Source organism: Fopius arisanus, unplaced genomic scaffold, assembly GCF_000806365.1.
Source record: "Fopius arisanus strain USDA-PBARC FA_bdor unplaced genomic scaffold, ASM80636v1 scaffold00077, whole genome shotgun sequence".
Lineage (NCBI taxonomy): Eukaryota > Metazoa > Arthropoda > Insecta > Hymenoptera > Braconidae > Fopius > Fopius arisanus.
The window spans coordinates 49408-69299 of record NW_011887816.1 but is presented as its reverse complement, the minus strand read 5'-3'; the positions used below and the strand labels follow the sequence as shown (position 1 = coordinate 69299).

Sequence of the window (19892 nt, the reverse complement as noted above, 5' to 3'; positions counted from 1 at the left end):
AATGTTAAATTGCTCAATTTCACTGCATATCTCTTCGATTATCAAATATTTAGTTTTTAAACAATATTTCTATTGATTTGCCATCTAAAAAAGATGAGTATGAGTATATAATTTAATTAGTAGTATATCTTCAACATATTGATAATTTTTTTCTTTTGAAATTCCACAAAATGTGGCTTCCCCCGTCCCCTCGTTCTACAGTCGACTAAATTTGAGTTATAAAAATAAAAAACAAAAACCATTGATGCCGCTTTGGTCAAATTGATGGCGTCCTATCGTAAGACAGCCTTGGTAGAATTTCAAATGGTGGCGCCTTGTGGTTAATTCCTTTTTTCCCTGGTGGCCATCCTGACCCAATCAGCTATCGCCATTTCATGTTGGTTACATATATATACCTGTTTCAAATCATCAACCGTTACACCGGGCAGCAAGTTCGTGCAGGTTCACAGGAGGAAAAGAACGGACATTCATTATTGACTTTTAGACACGATATTGATGCACATTAATTTGATACTACGTTAACTAAAGGTATAAATCAATCATTTGGTTCCAAATTGGTAGAAATGGCAAAAATTATTTTTCTGTAGGTTAATGTTCAGGTTGGTTATTAACAAGACTCTTCTTTTAAGGAAATGGAAAGGCCCTCAAAAAGATTGAAGCCATCACACAGTCAGGAGGATAATGAAAAATCAAGAGTTTGGGGTGGAAATGATAACGGAGGTTGTTCCTCTAACGAAACCATGCACTCAGTCAACAATAAGCCAGAGAAGACATTGTCAGATTCGACAAGTCCGTGGCAGGGTGTTACAATTAAGAATTTAGTCAAGAAACAAATCTGTCCAGCAATTCAAGTGGAAGTTGTATCAATTCATCCAAGGGGTTTGTTAAAAACTGCAACGGGAAGAGATTACCTTCCGTTTACAGTTGGGGATGCGAGTGGATCGATGACTGTCATGGCCTGGGCAGATCTTGCAGCTCCTCTATCAAGAGTCATTAAAATCGGGCAAATTATAAGAATAATCAAGGGTAACGTGGAAAATGTCCCTGACAATGCTCGTAGCGCTGAACCAGTGTATCGCATGACATTGGGTGCATCTTCCAGTGTCGAAATTCTTCTAGAAAATGGAAAAACTCATTCAGTTGATGCAAATTCTAGTAAAATTTCAGTGCCAATGGAGAATGAGAAGAGAGATGACCCTCCTCCAATGAAAAAACCCTCCATGACTCCTACCAAAGAGTGTAAAATCTCAGATCTAACCTATCCTCACACTCTCGAAATAATCAAATTGCACGTGAAATGCATGGTAACAAATGGGGTGGCATTGACGCCAAAGGGTTTCAAATACGTAGACTTTGTTGGTACTGATGAGACCGGAGATATTAATTGCATAATCTTTGAGCCACATTCTTACACAATCGGTTCGTCTATTCGGGAAGGGGTATATCTGCAAATAGAGAAAGCAATAGTTGAGCCAGTCGAAGAACGATTCCAAACTCACTGCAAAAATAATCATCAGATTAAAGTACTATACAAAGGTCACGTGCAAATTCTGGAAGAAAAGAACAATGAATCAGTAGAAGACGAGATGATGTCAGACAACTTGATGCTAGTAGAAGACCCGGTGATGAAAGTCACAGATTTGAAAGCTCCCCAAATTTGCCAATATATTGAACTCACAGTGAAATCTCTTGAGACAAATTGCCCTTCTGTAGGCCGGAAGGGTTTACGTTTTCGAAGTTTTATTGGAGAAGATAGCACTGGCCTCATTCGTTGCACTATTTTTGAGCCTCACCGTTTTGCTCTAGACGCTGATGCACTGAAAGTTGGTTTACAGCTAGGTCTGAAGAACGCTCTAGTCATTGCTCAAGATATGAGAATTCCCTTTGAGTGTGATAATGATTTAGAGATTATAACGGACGGGTCATCTGCTGTTGCACAATTGGGTATTGGGATGGAAGAAATGGACGACACTTGTTGGTCAATTCGTCTCGAAAATTTCAATGAGTTAGCAAATCAGGCACTCGGTACTTATATTGGTGAGACGATTGCGTAATTAAAAATTCTTCTATATGAAAAGCTAAACCTCCACTCTTGTCACAGTCGGTGGAATTTTCTCGGGAAAATTTTGGAGATATATAAAACATATAAAACATAGAAAATATATAAGATGGTGAAAATTAATTATTTTCAGATGTCGTTGGAGTTATAGGTAAACCAGAGGATAACTGCAAATCCGGACACTCACCTGGTTGTTCTCTTACACTCATCGATGAATCTTCTATCGAGGTAAAAAAAATCAGCATCAGAAGATTTATTTCCTGATTTCAAAAATCATTAATTTCCAGAGAAAATATTTAAAAAGGCGCTTTTGTAATTTTTTAAAATTTTACTCAGACTTTATAATTGCAAAACTCTTTAAAATTGACAATTCATTTTTATTGTCTTTATGTACTGATAGGTGACTTTACTTTTTGAAAATGAGTTGTACGTGGATTCCTCGTGGACAGCTGGGACAATAATCGAAGTAAATAGAGCCTTAGTGGATAGGGGAGAAAACGACCAAATGCAACTTCTTTTCCTTCCCGAACACTCAGTAATAAGAAAATTGGAGCCAAAAGAAGACGCATCACAGGCCAAAGCTGATAGTACCAAGTGATTCTTCGGCCTTATCGATAAGAATGTTTTATTTTTCTAATTTCATTCAAAAATGAGTTTATCATTATTCTTTTGAGCTTAAAAGCGTTTACATTATCTTTTCATTCATCATTACCTATTATTTTATGTTGTATCGTTTATTTTTTTCTGTACCATGCCAGGTGTTAAAATAAAAACTATGTTTACTTTCTAAAGTAGAAAATCACATATGATTAACATATATTATACACAATACAAGTTTAAAAAGCGCAGTCATTAGCCAGTGTGAGGTTTACGTTTACGTATGCGTATTTTTTAAGGTGAGAGAAATCGAGAAAAATAAAAAAACTTTTGACGGATCAATTTATCTTTTTCATTCACACCTGCAAGGACAATGTTATGTAATTAATTCAATAGATCTAATGTTTTATACATTTTTCGATTGATTCTTCCTTTTCCATTGATTTATTGATTTAATCGGAATATTTCAGATTCCTTCTCTATTGTTTTCTCTGCAGTTTTCATTATCGCAATTCAATATATCTGTCATATTCATTATTTTTCAATAATGAAAATTGGAATGAGTACAAAATAGAAAATATATGGCACCAGTTCCCTCTATTGTACACATAAAGGTCTTGTTGGCATCGCTTTTCCGTCTGTTGTGGTTTTCTTGGCAAGGGATTAAGACGTTCACTCCTCGGCTCCTCAATTATCTCCAATTGCCATCAATTAAACCAAACAATACCAAATAAAATCAGTAAACGCCGAAGATTCATTGAAAATTCCCGTGGAGAAAATTCTGCCGGTCCAGTGGATTCCTATTTAAATAAACGAATTAATTAGCATTGATAATTGACGAATAAATCATTGAAATTGTGAACGTGCAAGTGAGAACTCTGGTCAATGGAATTAACCGACATTGTGAGTAATGACACAGAATAATAAACAATTGCTCGCTATTATCACGTGATCTGTATCAAGATCTTTTGTGTAATCAAAAATTGTAATTACGGGGATTTGTATCACGTGTTGTATTCGCTATATTCGAATTAAGTTATGTAATTAATTGGCAGGTAATACATATTCTTCAGAGGTACACGTGCGGTGCCTATGAATAAACATTTATTTTTTTTTGATCATTTACAGAGATATTTTTACGAGGGAATCAATTAAATTGTTAGTCAAGGCGAATTTTTATTATTTTGTCAAACTTTTCAATTTTTTTATCATTGCTATTATTTTTTATAAACAAAATTATTTGTTTCTCTGATTATTATAATGCCAAATTGGGAAAAACGTATCATTTTTGACGAATATCGTCGAAATGTGGGGAGATAGGAAGATTTTCGTCTTGAATTTCTCTGGAATAAAGGTTTTATTGGAAATTTCGTTATGTATCTCCCTTAGCTTCGGAGATATTCACGGTTAATCATCATTTTGTTAGTGAATAAAATTTAATTAGGGAGATTAATTGATGAGTGATTTAATTCGCAGAATTGACTCTCCACTTTTTCAACTGTTGAGTTTAAATTGAGTTTTTTTCCCTGTGTCTTTTTCCTCTCTGGGAAGTGTTGAAAATTCCTGAACAATCGTCATTTGGAATAAATTAAACAGAAAAATGAAATTATTCTACGTTTATTTCGTGTTCTAGATGTTTGTCCCCGGGGGCTATTTAAATTGTTATCGCTGATAATAGCTAGTTATCCCCACTTGACAATTTGAAAGTGGAAAGAAACATTTTCATACTGATAAACAAAACGATTTTACTTCTTCAGTCGATTGGAAATCATGAGGAGACAGATAAGTCCGAGGAAATTAAAAAATCGAGGAATCCACAGCTGACGTATGGAATTGATGACGTACCCCCGTGGTATCTCTGCCTTTTTATGGCAGTTCAGGTGGGGAATCCCCGAAATTCATCAAATCTAAAATTCCCTCACAATAAAAAAAAAATCTTGAATTACTGGCGATAATTGCAGCATTATTTAACGATGATAGGGGCCATCGTCTCCATTCCATTCATCCTCACCCCTGCCCTTTGCATGGCTGAGGATGACCCTTCTCGAAGTTACATTATCTCGACGATGATCTTCGTCACAGGGCTCGTCACACTAGCCCAGACTATTTTTGGATGCAGGTTATTTTTTTTTTTTTTGTAATCGATTTCAATATAAAATAGGGAGAACAATTTTCAATAATAATCGACTAATTGATTATACAATTTCAGACTTCCCTTGGTCCAGGGTGGTACTATATCATTTTTAGTTCCAACCCTAGCTATTCTCAATCTTCCCCAGTGGAAATGTCCACCCGAATCTGAATTGTCAGCGATGAGTTCGGAAGAAAGAACAGAAATGTGGCAAATCCGAATGCGTGAGCTATCAGGTGCGATTGCTGTTTCCGCTTTATTCCAGGTGTTCATTGGATTTTTCGGAATCGTCGGGTACTTGTTGAAATTTATCACTCCCCTGACGATTACCCCGACGGTGGCCCTTGTGGGGCTTTCTCTCTTTGAAAATGCAGCGGAAACTGCCTCTCAGCACTGGGGAATCGCTGGAGGGTAAAAAAATTTGAGAAATTGTCAGTAAATTTTCCCCGAACAAATTAAATTCCATTTTTCATTAGGACAATTCTGATGCTGACACTCTACTCTCAGCTGCTGGTGGAGGTCCAGTGCCCCTTCATCGTCTACAGGAAGGAAGAGGGATTAAAAATCATCTGGTTCTACCTCTTCAAACTGTTTCCAGTGAGTTGTTGAATTTTGTTTATCCAAATCATTGAATTCTCATCGATTCTTGGAGATTCCTTTAGGTACTCTTGACGATTGTCGTCATGTGGATCATCTGCGGGATCTTGACAATTACCGATGCTCTACCTCTCGGCCATCCTGGACGAACAGACACAAAGATCAGAATAATCAGTGACTCTCCGTGGTTCAGGGTGCCATATCCTGGTCAGTGGGGAATCCCCACTGTTTCTCTCTCTGGGGTTCTGGGAATGTTGGCTGGAGTTCTTGCTTGCACTGTCGAATCCATCAGCTATTATCCAACGACATCGAGGATGTGTGGCAAGTGGAATTATTTTTGCGTGTTTAGATTTTTCTGTGAGGATTAAATTTGGATTTTTGGATTGATAGGAGCACCACCACCTCCGGTGCATGCCATCAACCGGGGAATAGCCTTTGAGGGTCTGGGGACGGTTTTGGCTGGGCTCTGGGGCAGTGGAAATGGCACGAATACTTTTGGAGAAAATGTAGGAACCATTGGGGTGACTAAAGTGGGGAGTAGGAGAGTGATACAGTGGGCATGTGTCCTCATGATCCTTCAGGGACTCATCAGTAAATTTGGGGCGGTCTTTATCATCATCCCCGAGCCCATCGTCGGGGGCATATTCTGCGTCATGTTCGGAATGATCTGCGCATTTGGTAAATTGCATTTTTCTCACCCACCTCGTATTGCCTCGTATTGCCTCGTATTGCCTTTTTTCGTCCCACTAGATTTTTTTTCATTAAAGTCCGAATTCTCGACAGGTCTGTCTGCACTTCAATATGTGGATTTGAATTCCTCAAGGAATCTCTACATCCTTGGCTTCTCTATTTTCTTCCCGATGGTGAGCAACATATATGGTAGATCAATTGTCAAGATGGTGTAATTTATTATTACTTATTTCCTCAGGTACTTTCCAAATGGATGATCAAAAATCCAGATGTTATCCAGACTGGCAATGAAGTGGCAAATGGTGTGATAACTGTTCTCCTTAGTACAACGATTCTTGTTGGAGGTGTGACTGGTTGTGTACTCGATAATTTTGTTCCAGGTAAGACCTGGATAATGTTTTTTCCTCTTCAACAACAATATCCCTGCGTGCATGAGTAGAGTAATAAAAATGAGTAAATGTTTTTGACACTTGTTTTATTTACAAGATATTATTAAAATGATGTTCAGGGACGTCCGAAGAGCGAGGACTGGACAAGTGGGCGAATGAAATGGCCCTGAACTTTTCGGAGAGCGCAGAGGACGAGGGAAAAGAACCAGAATATAACACATTTGACTTCCCAATTGGCATGAAATTACTCCGAAGGTCAGAGCGAAAATCTTGAGCCGTAACTCTTTTTACGCGAATATCTTTGAATCGAGGAGAGAGACAAAATTTTTTGTGTTATATCTTCCAGGTGGAAATGGACGTCGTACCTCCCCTTTTCACCCACCTACAAACCCCGAGCGATGACCTGTCGACGCAGAAAGTCCACTTACAACGTCGAGTGATGAAATAAAACCACAAATGCCAATATCTTCAATAAATAATTTTATTTTCTGTACAATTATTTACAATGAGTTGCAGCCTCTCACAAAAATCCATGACCAGCCACAACTGCAGGAATGAAGCCCTCCCTACCATCCCTGGATCTCACCCAGAACCAGTCCTGCATGTGCTCGCTGAGAAGTGCCACCACGTCACCCTTGCACACCGTCATCGAGTCCTTATTCTGGGACGAGTAATCGTTTTGAATTATCAGGAGTGTCTGTCGTGAACCCACTGTCTTAGCATTGGCAGCTGCTCTCAGATACAGACGATCGACACTTCTCTCTCCACAAGCTGAAATTGCACTTCTCGATCCTCTTCGACGTCTTGATGTACGAACTCCGCACTCTGACCTGATGTCCCTGAGTTTCTCTGTATCCGTCATATTTCCTATTATATTTTTTAAAAAACATTTTTTTTCATCAATCCTAACACCTTTTCTCTGTTTCAATGGAATATGCGTTTATTTACCCAATGGCCTGGGGAAGACGTCATTGGTGTTTTCCCAACAAGGACCTCTTGTGGGCTGGAGGATTCCCAGGGGAAGGCAAGCTGAATATCCCACATATCCCTCTTGTCCATGAGGTGTTTGAACGTACAACCAGCTCTCATTCTTGAAAACTGCATTGACAACTGTTCCCAAGGGTAGAGCTATCTCGTCCTGAATTCCTCCCTGAGTCTGATACAACATCGATGTAAAGGATATAACTACTGGAATGTTCGCTGGTTTCTCTATCGACGCCTGCAACCATCAATTAATTACGTCAATTAATTTAATTATAGTAATTAATTATCGTAGATTAAAATTTCATCGGAGTTTTTTTTTTTTTTTTTTTTTTTGAGAGAGAATTACCTTGGTGAGAAACGAATGGAGGTCATTTATTTCATAACCAAATCTGCCATTTCTTCGGGCTTTGTGATTTTTTTTGGTTCTCCGGTGGCGATGTTTCTCATGGACACTCGGTGCTGTTGACTCCCTCAGCACTAAACTCGGCTCGGAAATTGCTCTCTTAACTTTTTCCTTTGTTGCCTCTTTGTTTTCGCTGTAGCACTCGAGGAAGTTCTCCATCTGTCTATTCGCCACTCTCTCCTTCTCCAACGACTACAATCAGCAACATTTAAATATCTCAACATTATTTAAACAACTGCACCTTAAAATCGAAATAATTCATCGTTTACAGCCCCATAAACTGCCTATCATCTCGTTAATGAGTCACTGTAGGAAAAAAAAGTTAAGGAACATTGCTTTTTTATTGCACAGTGAATTCTCGGAAATAACAGATCTAACGATATTCCCTCTAAAACTGTTAATTACCGAGGTAATTCCGGTATAAGTACGACGAAAAATGTAATCGGTGTTGTGTGTGTTGTTTTCGGGGATTTTTACCATTTGGAATTTGTCGATTGCATTTCTGGTAAAATCATTTGATTTTATGGTGTTGTCAGCCTGCGGGGGTGTCTTGGACATCCCAGATTTCTTGGAGGAATGCTGTTGGCCCCGCAGGACCCACGTCAGGGAGATTTTCGGGCGTTGAGGTGCACTTGTCCTCTGGCCCATCGTCGGGGTGAGTTGGGGTCACCCCCGCCGCCAAATCCAATGTTTCCACCGAGGGGTCATTCTCCTTTATAAAATAATAATGAAAAACATTACTTGACGCTTTGATCTCTTAAATTCCCCAGGTGAATCCCTCATTCGTCTCACTGAGAGTGAGAAAAAAAAATTGAATTTAAGGCCCCGCGGGAATAATGCTTAACCCCGTTGAACCTGTGACGATGGTATTTCAAATGGTTTTTTTTTATGCTTCAACCCGGCAATAAGCGCCATGCCAGGGGGCTTAATTATATCTCCTCGGACTACGAATTATCGTACACGCTACGCGAATTTTATCGCACCCAATCCCTCCCCCCTCTTTACTTTCTCATTTGTACCATGACGGGATCGGGCTGGGAATTGATCCCCAGATTCGCCCGAAACAGCGACATTTATCGTTCGATCTGCGGAGAATTCGGATTTTCATAGAGATATAATTATTCCAAGATCGGAGGGATCAAGTGTTATTAAATTTGACGTGCAAACGTCTCAGCTCTTGTTATCCCACTTCAAAGGAATAGTAATCCCTCGAAAACTCCGTGAAACGAAAAAAAGCAACGGAAGTTGCGCACTGGAGGACTATGCGCATGGAGCAATACGATGTGGAGAGTGACATGCACATGTGCATAATTATTTCAACATATTCCTGCACCTCGAATAAATTCTTTCATTTCAATCCACTTGCTATCCGATTTAGCTTATAGGATCACAAAATAATTATCAGTTTTAGAACACCGCAAAATAAATAAAAACTCACTTCTCCAATCCTCACATGAGATCCCCAAAAATTAATTGCTCTCCCCGCCAAAAAAAGTCACCAAAATGGAGGGAAAACCCGGAAATGAAAATAGGAAATATTCAAATTTTTGCTGGATGATTAAAAAAAAAAAATCACGGAAGGTGCAACGAACACCTCGAGGAGTTGAAATAAACTAAGATGTTGGTTCTCGGTGGGATTCCGTTGGATGAGTTGAAAACGGGGGGTGGGTAGTTTCTCCATCCGATCGCCGATTGGTCTCAACATTTCCCGCGCAAATTGTGCGAAACCAATGGCAACCGATCCTCACCACTTTTAATATAATTGCGGGACACAATCCCGTGCTTTACCGAAATGCATGTGGTGGGGATGTGAGATTCTCGGACATCCTCTTTACGAGTTACTTACCATTACATCGGGTACATGAAAATTTACACATTCCATGCACCATTATGTTCTCCACTTTTTGTACGTTATTTTTTTGCATTCTGCGAGAAATTCCTTCTGGAGAAATTCAAATTTCGAGCGAAGCGGAAGGCGTGGATTGAGGGTATAAAAAGGAGAAGACGGGGTGGAAGGAGGGGGAGGGAAGAGGGAAGAGGGAATATATAGGGGAAATGGGGGGAGGGAGGGTCCCGTGACCCTTGACCGGGTGATGGGAACGTGGAAGCCGAAGAATCCGGCCGAAATATCCCGTGCGCCCGGAGCGTGCGACCAGGAGATGCCGATCTTTGAAGAATCTCCACCTTCTCATCTCCTCTACGAACACACGTTAATCCTGCGGTGCTGGTTGCCTCTTTCATTCCACCGCATCCTTTCTCTAGCGAGAATTATCGAAAATTGAATCGTTCCCCCATTCGCTGGCAAATTAAAATCTACTTTGTCTGGGGTATTAATTTTTAATATCTTTAAATCGAGTGGAGAGGGAGAATTTTCGTTATCTCTTGGTTGGAAGGTGGAAGTGGTGGATGTTGTACCTCCCCTTCTCGCCCACCTCCACAGACCTCCACACTACAGACCCCGAGCGATGGCCTGTCGACGCACAACCTCCACTCACAACGTCCAAGAATCAACTAAACCCCAAAATCCCACTCTCGTTAATAAACCATTTTTTTTTTATCCCATATACTGTATTTTCCTCATCCACAATGAGTACCACCTGAATTGTTAACCTGCTCCTCAAAATATCCTCAATATCTCACCAGACCAATGAGAACAAATTAAAAAAAATATATTCCCTCCACTCCTCCACTCGCAAAGTGTTTTAACACCCCGTAAAATTCAAGAGCCAACTATAATCCATATCCACCATTACTCTTAACGGCAAAACATTACGTTGGAATGGGATACGAAGGCATTAGCAACAACGGGCCACTCAATCCCCATTATCCCATCCCCACGCGTTTTCCTCATCTCCCCAAGACTCTTAAATCCCCTCTCCAACTATGTAACACACTGTATCTGCATTCTGATCATTTTTATTTATGTTTTATATCTTTACCCCCTCACAACATAAACATTTCAAAGAGAGATTGTTTTTCCCGGTAAACATCAGCGGTTTGAGCGTCTGATTTGTGCGCTGCAGCACTACGGGCCTAACAAACAGACAAAAACCTGATGAACCGACAGGACTACATATAAATTTATTTAAAAAAACCCTGTGAACAATTGCATCATGAAAACATCATCCGGAGTTTTTTTTATTCTTCTATCCAGCTGATGCGCCTTTCTTTTCATTTGCCATTAATGAAAAGTGGATAATGAATTTAGAAAAATTACGCGAGGCGGAGATCGGTTGAGCGTCGGGCATAAATCATACCCCGAGTGTGAGTGGGAGGTACGACTTCATGTCGACTGTATCATAAATTAAACGGGAATATGTTTTATTGTCGGGTAATTGTGCATGAAATGAGGGAATTTGCTGGTTGCGTTGAGAGTCGTGGAAGAACGGTCGGGGCCTATTGTTTGTCATGATGAAGAGCTTCTTCGGAATTTATTCTTTGGAATTAATGAGAGAATTTTTATACTGCACTCAGCCATGAGTTTCCGCGTCGAAAACATTCAAGAATTTTTTCCTCAATTCGATTTTCGTGGTGAGTGCTTTGTTGACGGATTCCGCGAGGAGTTGAACCTGATTGAAGGGTGGGAAGGGCATGCCCTCGAGTTGATACACGTAGACACCTCCAGCGATGTCGGCAACCACCAGCTGATCTCCACAGCTGGTGAACTCTAGGGCGCAAAGTCGTGCACCGGGTGTGAGGGTGCGAGAGGATGGCTTGTAGGTCCTCCTCTTGATATCCCAAATGGATATTTCGTTGTCAGCACAGGTCGCCAGGATCGTGGAGTTCTTGGGGCTCCACGCGGCCGCCCTGACGCACGACATCCTCGTGGAGAGGGTGATGAGTGGCTCGGTGATGCTCTCCGCCCAGATTCTCGCGGTCCAGTCTGCACCGCAGGTCAGGAATAATTTCGAGATGAACGGAGAGAATTGCAGGGCGTAGATCGGTCCGTCGTGCGCCAGAAAACTGTCCACGTGGTGGTCGAGGTAATTTATAGAGCACGTGTGGACGCAGCCCTCGTCGGTGCCCACCAAGTAGTGGTCCAGCTTGTCAGGGTGACGTCGGAGGATCACTGCTCCTGGATTTCGTGTGATCGATATGTCCACCTTCTCGCAGAAATCTCTCCGGGCTACTCCTGGGATCTCGGCTTCGATCCGCGGGATGCGCATCATCTCTGTGGAGGTGAAGTCCTCGTGGCTGGGGTAGCGCAGGATTCGTCCGTCTTGGGTTGTCGTGTAGATTTCCTCAACAGAGTCCAGGTGGTCATCATCCTGCCACCATTGGACTTGCCAATGAGGGGAGAATAATCGAAGTTTGTCGCTGGAACAAGTTGGATGGCATGTAGCGCCGCGAAATAGCGGGGTTTCCATAGGGCGAATGAAAACTCATTTTCTATTATAATAATTATTTTATTATAATTGATATTTACGTTTTGCTGTCTCTCAAAATAGCTAGGAGTCGGCTGCTAACATCAATGACCCTGAGACTGCCGTCATAGAATCCGACGGCCAATTGGTTTGGCTTGGATCGACTCCAGTCGAGATCAGCGACCGCGGATTCAAACCGATAGGTTCTGTCGGGCTGGCTCGGATTCTTCATGCACCAGATAAGGAGAAGGCCGTCACTGGCAGTCTTCCTCGAACCATACCCAACGGCCAGGATGTTGGAGTTGGTGTAATTCCACCTGAAGGCAGTCACCGGACGATCCGTGGTTTCCGAACAGGAATGTATCCACAGGAGATCCAAAGAGTAGGTGAACGTCAGCTCCAGACTGCAGGGATCACTCCTCAAGAGTCCCTTGAACCTCTTCTGCGGGATAACGAAGAGATTGCTGGCTATTATCCTCTCCATTATCTGAAGGGCATCTTTGAAGGAAGATTTCTCGTAGATGATGGCGAGTTGGGTTTCGGCGTTGGGAGGCGTTGAGGTCAGTGAGAGTTTCGGCAGCTTTGTCCTGTCCTTTGAAAAATGGAGATCAAATGAATATTCATTTAAAAAAAAATGCATCTCCACGTGAATCCCTCACCGGTGTTTCCTTCACCCTCTGACCGCCCTCCAACTCCACGTAAGTGTCATGGATGACCCAATTATTGACGAAAGTCCCCTGATTCATCCTCTTCTCCCTCCCCCGGTGCGTCGACCTTGACTTGAGATGAATCCTTCGCGTCTGGGTCTCAGCATCCGCCAATTTTCGCTTCGGGCCACCCTCTCTAGTGAGCATCTCATACCTCTCGTTCTCCTCTTTCACTCCCTGACCTTCTGGAGTGTCCAGGTCTGCCGTCAATTGGGGCATCTCAAAGAGGATCATTGTCTCCGTTTCCCTCAGGACGATCGTCACGGTATCCGGGAATTTGGTCGATGGATCCTCGAATCTTGGGAGAGAGAACGGCGAGGGAGCGCGCGACTCGCCAGGAAGTGACTGAATCTCTTGTGTTGCTATTAGGCTCTCCATTGTCTCGTCGAGGGGAGGAATTACCGTTGTGTGCAGTGGGGATGATTTCTGAAGGGGAAATTGGAGAATTGATTGATTCCTGTGAAATTCAAGTTGTTGAAATGATTTTAAATAATTTTTTGACTTAACTATAGATAGACTGGAGCGAAATCCCGCGGAGCTCAAGGACATCATGGATTCACTTCCGGTCTTGAGATTTCCGATTGCGTCGTACGCTGTCAATACGTTTTCCTTGATGGTCGCGTAAAACCGATGGGTTAGAAGCTTTGGAGTCATGTCTAATCCATTATCGAGGATTTTCAGATGTTGACGTTGCTGAACCACCGAAATTGAGGGCTTTTGGGGTTTGGGTTTAGAAGGCCGTTGGCTCGACATCCTGTTAGAGACTGATCCCCTTTTCTGGGCCATGTTTGATCAATATTATTTATTCAATAATTCACATCCGCTCCATTAACTCTCCCTTATGCTATTGATAAATTGTAGATTAAATTCTAGTGCAAAAAATCGAAAGTTGAGTTGACTTCAATTGACTTGAATCAAATAAATTTTTGCTATTCGTAGTATAGTGTAGTGATATTTTTTGTATTTGAAATCTTGAAAGCATCCTCACATTCACCTTTTTTATCACCAATCGATAACCCTTGTGAGCTCCGATAAGGCAGATCTCGCATGATTAATAACCGCCTACACCTGTGACCCCTGAAAGGCCCCTGTGTCCTGCAGGAACCCCTGAAAAATATCCCTGTGAATGTCTGGCTGTGGTGCTGGGGCCCACGAAAACATCGTAAAAACAGGTGAAAATTGGGATAAATCCATGAAAAAGCTCTGACGATAGTCAATGAACTTTGGCCACGTAATCCTGCGTTGACGAGGTCGAGGGGCGAGGAGATACACCAGAGATCGACGCAAAAGGCATTAGTGTGGGTTTCCCCTCGAGCTGTGGACGTCAGTGATAATAGTCTCGTGCCTCGATAACTACTTTTCTTGACACCTGTTTTTCTCGAATATTCCTCATAAATTCGAGAGCTTGGAAACGAATATTCGTAGATTACTGTGAGTGAAATAATTCAGTACAATTTTTACACCATTATCCTGGCATTTAAGTCATTTTTTTTTCTCCTGGAGGGGAACTGCCATCGTAATGACCCAGTGAACAACCGGAGGGGGAAACGCTGTCAAATTCAATGACGACTCGAAAAATCAGAAGTTCATTTTAACAGTCTGCCAGTTTTCAGGGAATATCTCGTGATTGGGGGGAGATTGCGGAATTTTTCTTACAACCAACGAAAAATTGTGGTATGTTCGATGGGTTTATAGATATCCTGGAAGAACTCCAAAGGCTGATGGTGTGAGATTTTCATAGTTGTCCTGTTTTGGGGGGATATCTCGGCATCTGGTTATAAGGTTAATTGCTGTGTTTTTGGCAAATTTGGTAGGTATTTTATCATATGGTAGGCAATAGTCCGGAGTGATGATGACTTGACAGGGGGGGATTTGACAGGATTTCGACGGATTTTCGCTATTTTCGGGCCTTATTGGAGGTTTTTTTCAGTTGGGAGAGACGATGGGGACCGTCGAGGAACAGCCAGGACCTTCCAAGCCCACAGATTTTGCTAATAAGGAGAAGGAGAAGGACGACAGGATGTTCGAGTGCAATATTTGTCTGGATACTGCCAAGGATGCTGTTGTCAGCATGTGTGGACATTTGTTTTGGTGAGTTTCATTAAAATTTTTTAAGAGATTGAAGGTTCTGCTGAGAACACCAAGGATTGTGACGATCTTTATTATGGACATATTTCTTTATCATAATTGGTTTCTGGATGTATACCGTGCTTTATTTCTGCATTTATTTATAACAGAACTGAATAAAATTGTTCTCGTACTCAGAAATCTCAAATTAAATCTCCTCTCTTTTTCTCTCTCTCTCTCTCGCTCTCTCAAAAATTCAACCCTAGATTGGAAAAGATATAATCATTTTTTTTTCCAGCTACATATGTTGTATTCGGTCTGGGGCAAATATGAGAGAGTGGCGTGATGTAAAAAAAAAAAAAATAGGTGAATATTTATGGAGTTGGGAGTAAGGGGCAAGACGTGATATCCATTTTTCCTTATCTCCAGCATTTTATAAGATATTTATCGTTGCATGGAGTGTTGCAGGAAATTAATCTCCATTTTCGATTGGTCAATCTTTTAAATGAATCGACATGCTGACATTTCATGGGTCAATATTGCAAAACGGCTCACAACAATAAAACCCGATAGTTTTCTAAATGATTTTTAAATTTTGAGTGCATTACCGAGATAATAGCGAAAATAGGGAGACTATTTTTCCCACTTCTGGGAATTTCCATTTTTTTTTCTTCCCGATTGAGACATTTTATTCAAGTGAGAATTTTTTTTTTTCGGATTTTCTCGAGTATAGTTGGCCGTGCCTTCATCAATGGTTGGAAACAAGACCAGCAAGACAGGTGTGTCCAGTTTGCAAAGCAGCAATTAGCAAAGAAAAAGTTATTCCACTTTATGGAAGGGGTGCAGCTAAACAGGAGGATCCAAGGTAATTAGCTATTAATTAATTATTGATTATCTACGTGAGTAATTAATGGGATATAATTGATGTCTTCCCACAGAAATAACGTTCCACCTCGTCCAGTGGGTCAGAGGACAGAGCCAGAAGGTGGAACTACGTTTTCTGGTCTAGGCTTTGGGGACGGAGGATTTCACATGTCCTTCGGCATCGGAGGATATCCCTTTGCTTTCTTCACGTCGACCTTCAACTTTGGAGAGACTCGACCCAGTGCTGGTGAGAGGGCATTTATTTAAATAATCTTGTGCACGTGGAGAAATAATTCTATAAATAAATTCTCCTGTGTTCTAGTACCCAGAGGTACTCCCCAGTTCGAGGATGACGTCTTTATCTCCAAAATTTTCCTCTGGCTTGCGATAATCTTCATTGGTTGGCTCCTAATGGCGTAACAAAATCTTCCTCCCCCAATTAAAATCCACTATAATACACTCATCATCAAATGTGTAATCCCAACAATTTCATAAAGATATACCCAATCGATTTGCGAGATGATCAGCTGTATATATCCGAGGTATTTAAGGTCTAGGGAGATAATTAAATAGTACACTCCCATCTCCCAACTCTAGCTTTAAGAATAATTCTAATATAAATCAGTTTTACTCGTTGGAGAATATCCATTAATTACGTCATGGGTTTATGTACATACATAACTAATTGTTGACATCCTGAACTACTCGTTTTATTTATCATCCAGGTAATGAACTTGAGTAACAAAATCACCATAATTGCGACTTCAATTAAATAAATTAATTCATGTATTTCGAGATGTGAAAATTTTTAGAATTTTCCGCTTTAATAATGGAATAAAGAATTTAAAAAAAAAATGAAATGGAAAGTATTGAGATGTGAGATTGAATGACTTTATTGTGCAATTTCATTTGTCTATAAAATAAAATATAAAAACATTTCAATTGAATTGTTGGTGAGAAGATGGAAGGAATTATTTGTATTTTTAAGTTGATTTAGATCTCGTCTTTGGATCGTTTGTTTCGAGGGAAACCCTTCGCCTGGAGGAGATCGTTGCATTCCTCTCTGGTGAGTCTCGACAGCTGCAAACGTTCGACTTCTTCGTTGTTATTATCGTAGAGGACGAGCTCAGGAACTGCTCCCTGGATGTGTTTGAATTCCGTTCGATCACTACATTTTTATTGATGAGGAAATTATTATAAATACCCAATTATCTCATTAAACTGAGCTTTGGTTTTTTAATATCATCCAAATAATTAAATATTTCCAAGGATTTCATGAAAATAATTATTAAAAGGATACTAGAGTGGCAGATCTTCGAAGATGAATTGCTTGACGTCAGGAAGACGTTTCAGTGAACAACCAGAGCAGCTCTGAAACAAAAAAATTAAATGATCCATCCCCGTAACCTTAAACTCCAAAAACTTAACACCCGATTAACCAACTGATAAACAACAATAATCACCTCAACAACTGCACGAACATAAGCACTTCCACTTGCAGAAGCTCCTGCAAAAATTCCGAGAAGAACCACAAAGCAAATCACCTTCATTGCAATTTTTTATTCGAATTTTTTGGCAGCCAAATATCTCACGTTCGAACGATTATTTCACTTTTGGAGTCTAGACCAATGACCAATCACAATCCTTAGTCTGTGACGCGGATGACGCCACAACCAAAAGGCAGACAAACGTGGAGCAATGGCGTTCTCCTGTGCAAGTGAGTTTTCCATTATTTTTCCTATTTCCCCTCTAATAAATCATTTTTTCCCATCTATTTCTGTCAATTCCACGATTTCCATGATTTTTATAGATGAAAAATTGCAAAACACCTGGTTTGGTATTGGTGGCATTTTTCCCACCGGTGGATGGATAACCTAAAACAGCGTCTGAGTAATTTAAATACTCTGGAAATTCTGTATTGGGATATTTATTTTTCAAATTTTCATATGCTGATTTATTTATTTATTTTTTTCCAGTCTCAAACGAAGTTCCGGAGCATCCAGTCATTTCACCGGTGTCTGGTTGTATTTTTGAGAAGAGATTGATTGAGAAATATATTATTGACAATGGAGTGGATCCGATAAACGGGAAAGAGCTAACAATCGAACAATTGATCGAAGTAAATGTGAGTCCAACAGTGAAACCAAAGCCACCAAGTGCCACGTCAATCCCAGCCATTCTAAAGATCTTTCAAGACGAATGGGATGCCCAGATGCTCCATGTGTTTACCGTACGTCAGCAGCTGCAGACCTGCAGACAAGAGCTGTCTCATTCTCTTTATCAGCATGATGCAGCATGCAGAGTAATCGCAAGACTCACCAAGGAGTTGACAGCAGCGAGGGAGGCATTGGCGACGTTGAAGCCGCAGGCTGGTATTGCTCCGACAGCCATACCTCAGCCAGCAGTGGCTGTTGAGGCTGGTGGTGGTGCTGTTCAACCTACTGAACAAGCTGGAATCACCGAAGATGTAATCCAGATACTCCAGGAGCGGGCAACTGTACTCACCCAGGAGAGAAAACGAAGGGGCAGGTCCATACCTGAGGACCTCCTGCCTGCTGAGAGCATCAGGAACTTCCAGACACTCGCTTCACACCCTGGTCTCCACAGTGCATCCGTCCCTGGAATTCTTGCTCTGGATATTCATGGGGCTGACACGAGCAAAATATTGACTGGTGGGGCTGATAAAAATGCCACTGTCTTCAATAAAGACACTGAACAGGTGGTTGCGATTCTCAAGGGACACACCAAGAAAGTAACTCGTGTTATTTATCATCCTGATGAGGATGTCGTTATGACTGCCTCGCCGGACTCGACTATCCGAATTTGGAACGTGGCCACTAGTCAGACTACTCTGTTGTTGAGGGCTCATGATGCTCCAGTCACTGGATTGTCTCTTCATCCAACTGGCGATTATCTTCTAAGTTCTTCTCTTGATCAGCACTGGGCTTTCTCCGATATTAGAACTGGAAGACTTCTTACTAAAGTCGCTGGTCCAGGGAGTCAGCCCCTGACAACTGCTCAATTCCATCCCGATGGTTTGATTTTTGGAACTGGAACTCAAGACTCTCAGGTGAAAATCTGGGATTTGAAGGAACAATCGAATGTCGCTAATTTCCCTGGACACTCTGGACCGATTTCAGCTATTAGTTTCTCAGAGAATGGATATTATCTAGCAACAGCTGCTGAGGATTGCTGCGTCAAGCTGTGGGATTTGAGAAAACTCAAGAATTTCAAGACTCTGCAGTTGGATGAGAGCTACGAGGTGAAGGATCTGTGCTTCGACCAGAGTGGAACTTATCTCGCTGTTGCTGGCTCTGACGTCAGGTACATTTTCTCTTCATTTTTTTATTATTGTCTTTAATTCTTTTAACGTAAAGCTGCGAAATTCGAGAGGTGAATGATCAATCGGAAATGGCAATTGAATTTCTGAGGCAAAAAATTTATTTTCATTATCGAGATGAATGGGAGAATTAATCAACACAAAATTTCGTTTAGCCTAGAATTTGGTAATTCAAATGACTAATTATTATTTATTATTTATTGATGGCAGGGTTTATTTATGCAAACAATGGCAAGAGCTGAAGGTTCTGAATGATCACACAGCCACTGCCACCGGTGTGAGATTTGGTAGGCATGCACAATACTTGGCTTCCACCAGTATGGACAGGACACTCAAACTTTATGGACTTCCTTAGAATTAAATCATCGTCTTGCATTCTCGTATTTTTTCATGTATTTCCCTCTCGTATTAAGGACCACAATGAAAATAACAAGAATAATAACTGAATAAACCTCATTTTAATAATTGCTTTTTACATAAAAAAAAAAAATTGTTTCCGCCACCTCAGCTCCTTAATTACAAAAATAATTAAATTATTCCATTTGATATTTCTCTTAATCAATGTTTTTGCTAGTTAATAATAATAAATAACAGGTAATTAATTACGTTTCTACTGTGTGCGGCAGTTTATTAATCGTTAAGTTAATGATTAATCTACAATTGCAATTTCGGAAATTGCGAAATCAATCAGCGATCCCAA

At 40.9% G+C, this 19892-nt stretch overlaps 7 protein-coding genes across 10 annotated transcripts; 4 read left to right on the top strand and 3 right to left on the bottom strand.

Annotated features, from left to right (window-relative positions):
* Positions 1–412: 412 nt before the first annotated feature.
* Positions 413–2987, top strand: LOC105269934 (uncharacterized). Its single transcript, XM_011310554.1, has 4 exons — positions 413–528; positions 630–2037; positions 2193–2287; positions 2460–2987. Exons 2-4 carry the CDS (start codon positions 633–635, stop codon positions 2655–2657), a joined length of 1698 nt encoding a protein of 565 aa, XP_011308856.1. The 5' UTR covers positions 413–528; positions 630–632; the 3' UTR covers positions 2658–2987.
* Positions 2988–3305: 318 nt separating this feature from the next.
* On the top strand, positions 3306–6962 carry LOC105269932 (solute carrier family 23 member 2). The gene is made up of 11 exons (XM_011310551.1): positions 3306–3559; positions 4414–4536; positions 4618–4775; positions 4866–5198; positions 5264–5384; positions 5450–5705; positions 5775–6062; positions 6168–6247; positions 6313–6454; positions 6583–6718; positions 6810–6962. Exons 1-11 carry the CDS (start codon positions 3542–3544, stop codon positions 6901–6903), a joined length of 1749 nt encoding a protein of 582 aa, XP_011308853.1. The 5' UTR covers positions 3306–3541; the 3' UTR covers positions 6904–6962.
* On the bottom strand, positions 6931–9438 carry LOC105269933 (uncharacterized). The gene is made up of 5 exons (XM_011310553.1): positions 9289–9438; positions 8328–8562; positions 7794–8042; positions 7412–7682; positions 6931–7330 (listed from the first exon to the last, which is right to left on the bottom strand). Exons 2-5 carry the CDS (start codon positions 8496–8498, stop codon positions 6984–6986), a joined length of 1038 nt encoding a protein of 345 aa, XP_011308855.1. The 5' UTR covers positions 8499–8562; positions 9289–9438; the 3' UTR covers positions 6931–6983.
* A 1780-nt stretch (positions 9439–11218) lies between these two features.
* On the bottom strand, positions 11219–13788 carry LOC105269931 (WD repeat-containing protein 78-like). The gene is made up of 4 exons (XM_011310550.1): positions 13413–13788; positions 12874–13334; positions 12277–12806; positions 11219–12167 (listed from the first exon to the last, which is right to left on the bottom strand). Exons 1-4 carry the CDS (start codon positions 13705–13707, stop codon positions 11321–11323), a joined length of 2133 nt encoding a protein of 710 aa, XP_011308852.1. The 5' UTR covers positions 13708–13788; the 3' UTR covers positions 11219–11320.
* Positions 13789–14013: 225 nt separating this feature from the next.
* LOC105269930 (E3 ubiquitin-protein ligase RNF185) lies at positions 14014–16553 on the top strand. 4 transcript variants are annotated; one of them, XM_011310549.1, is made up of 6 exons: positions 14014–14352; positions 14425–14595; positions 14852–15012; positions 15722–15853; positions 15927–16099; positions 16175–16553. In XM_011310549.1, exons 3-6 carry the CDS (start codon positions 14864–14866, stop codon positions 16270–16272), a joined length of 552 nt encoding a protein of 183 aa, XP_011308851.1. In that variant the 5' UTR covers positions 14014–14352; positions 14425–14595; positions 14852–14863; the 3' UTR covers positions 16273–16553. The 4 variants fall into 4 exon arrangements, with proteins under 4 accessions (XP_011308851.1, XP_011308850.1, XP_011308849.1 ...); XM_011310548.1 differs by having other exon boundaries at positions 14425–14703; XM_011310547.1 differs by having other exon boundaries at positions 14015–14352; positions 14425–14731.
* Positions 16554–16729: 176 nt separating this feature from the next.
* LOC105269928 (selenoprotein M-like) lies at positions 16730–17493 on the bottom strand. Its single transcript, XM_011310544.1, has 3 exons — positions 17316–17493; positions 17153–17223; positions 16730–17020 (listed from the first exon to the last, which is right to left on the bottom strand). Exons 1-3 carry the CDS (start codon positions 17400–17402, stop codon positions 16846–16848), a joined length of 333 nt encoding a protein of 110 aa, XP_011308846.1. The 5' UTR covers positions 17403–17493; the 3' UTR covers positions 16730–16845.
* Positions 17452–19659, top strand: Prp19 (pre-mRNA processing factor 19). Its single transcript, XM_011310545.1, has 3 exons — positions 17452–17569; positions 17829–19176; positions 19403–19659. Exons 1-3 carry the CDS (start codon positions 17551–17553, stop codon positions 19545–19547), a joined length of 1512 nt encoding a protein of 503 aa, XP_011308847.1. The 5' UTR covers positions 17452–17550; the 3' UTR covers positions 19548–19659.
* The last annotated feature ends 233 nt before the right edge of the window (positions 19660–19892 follow it).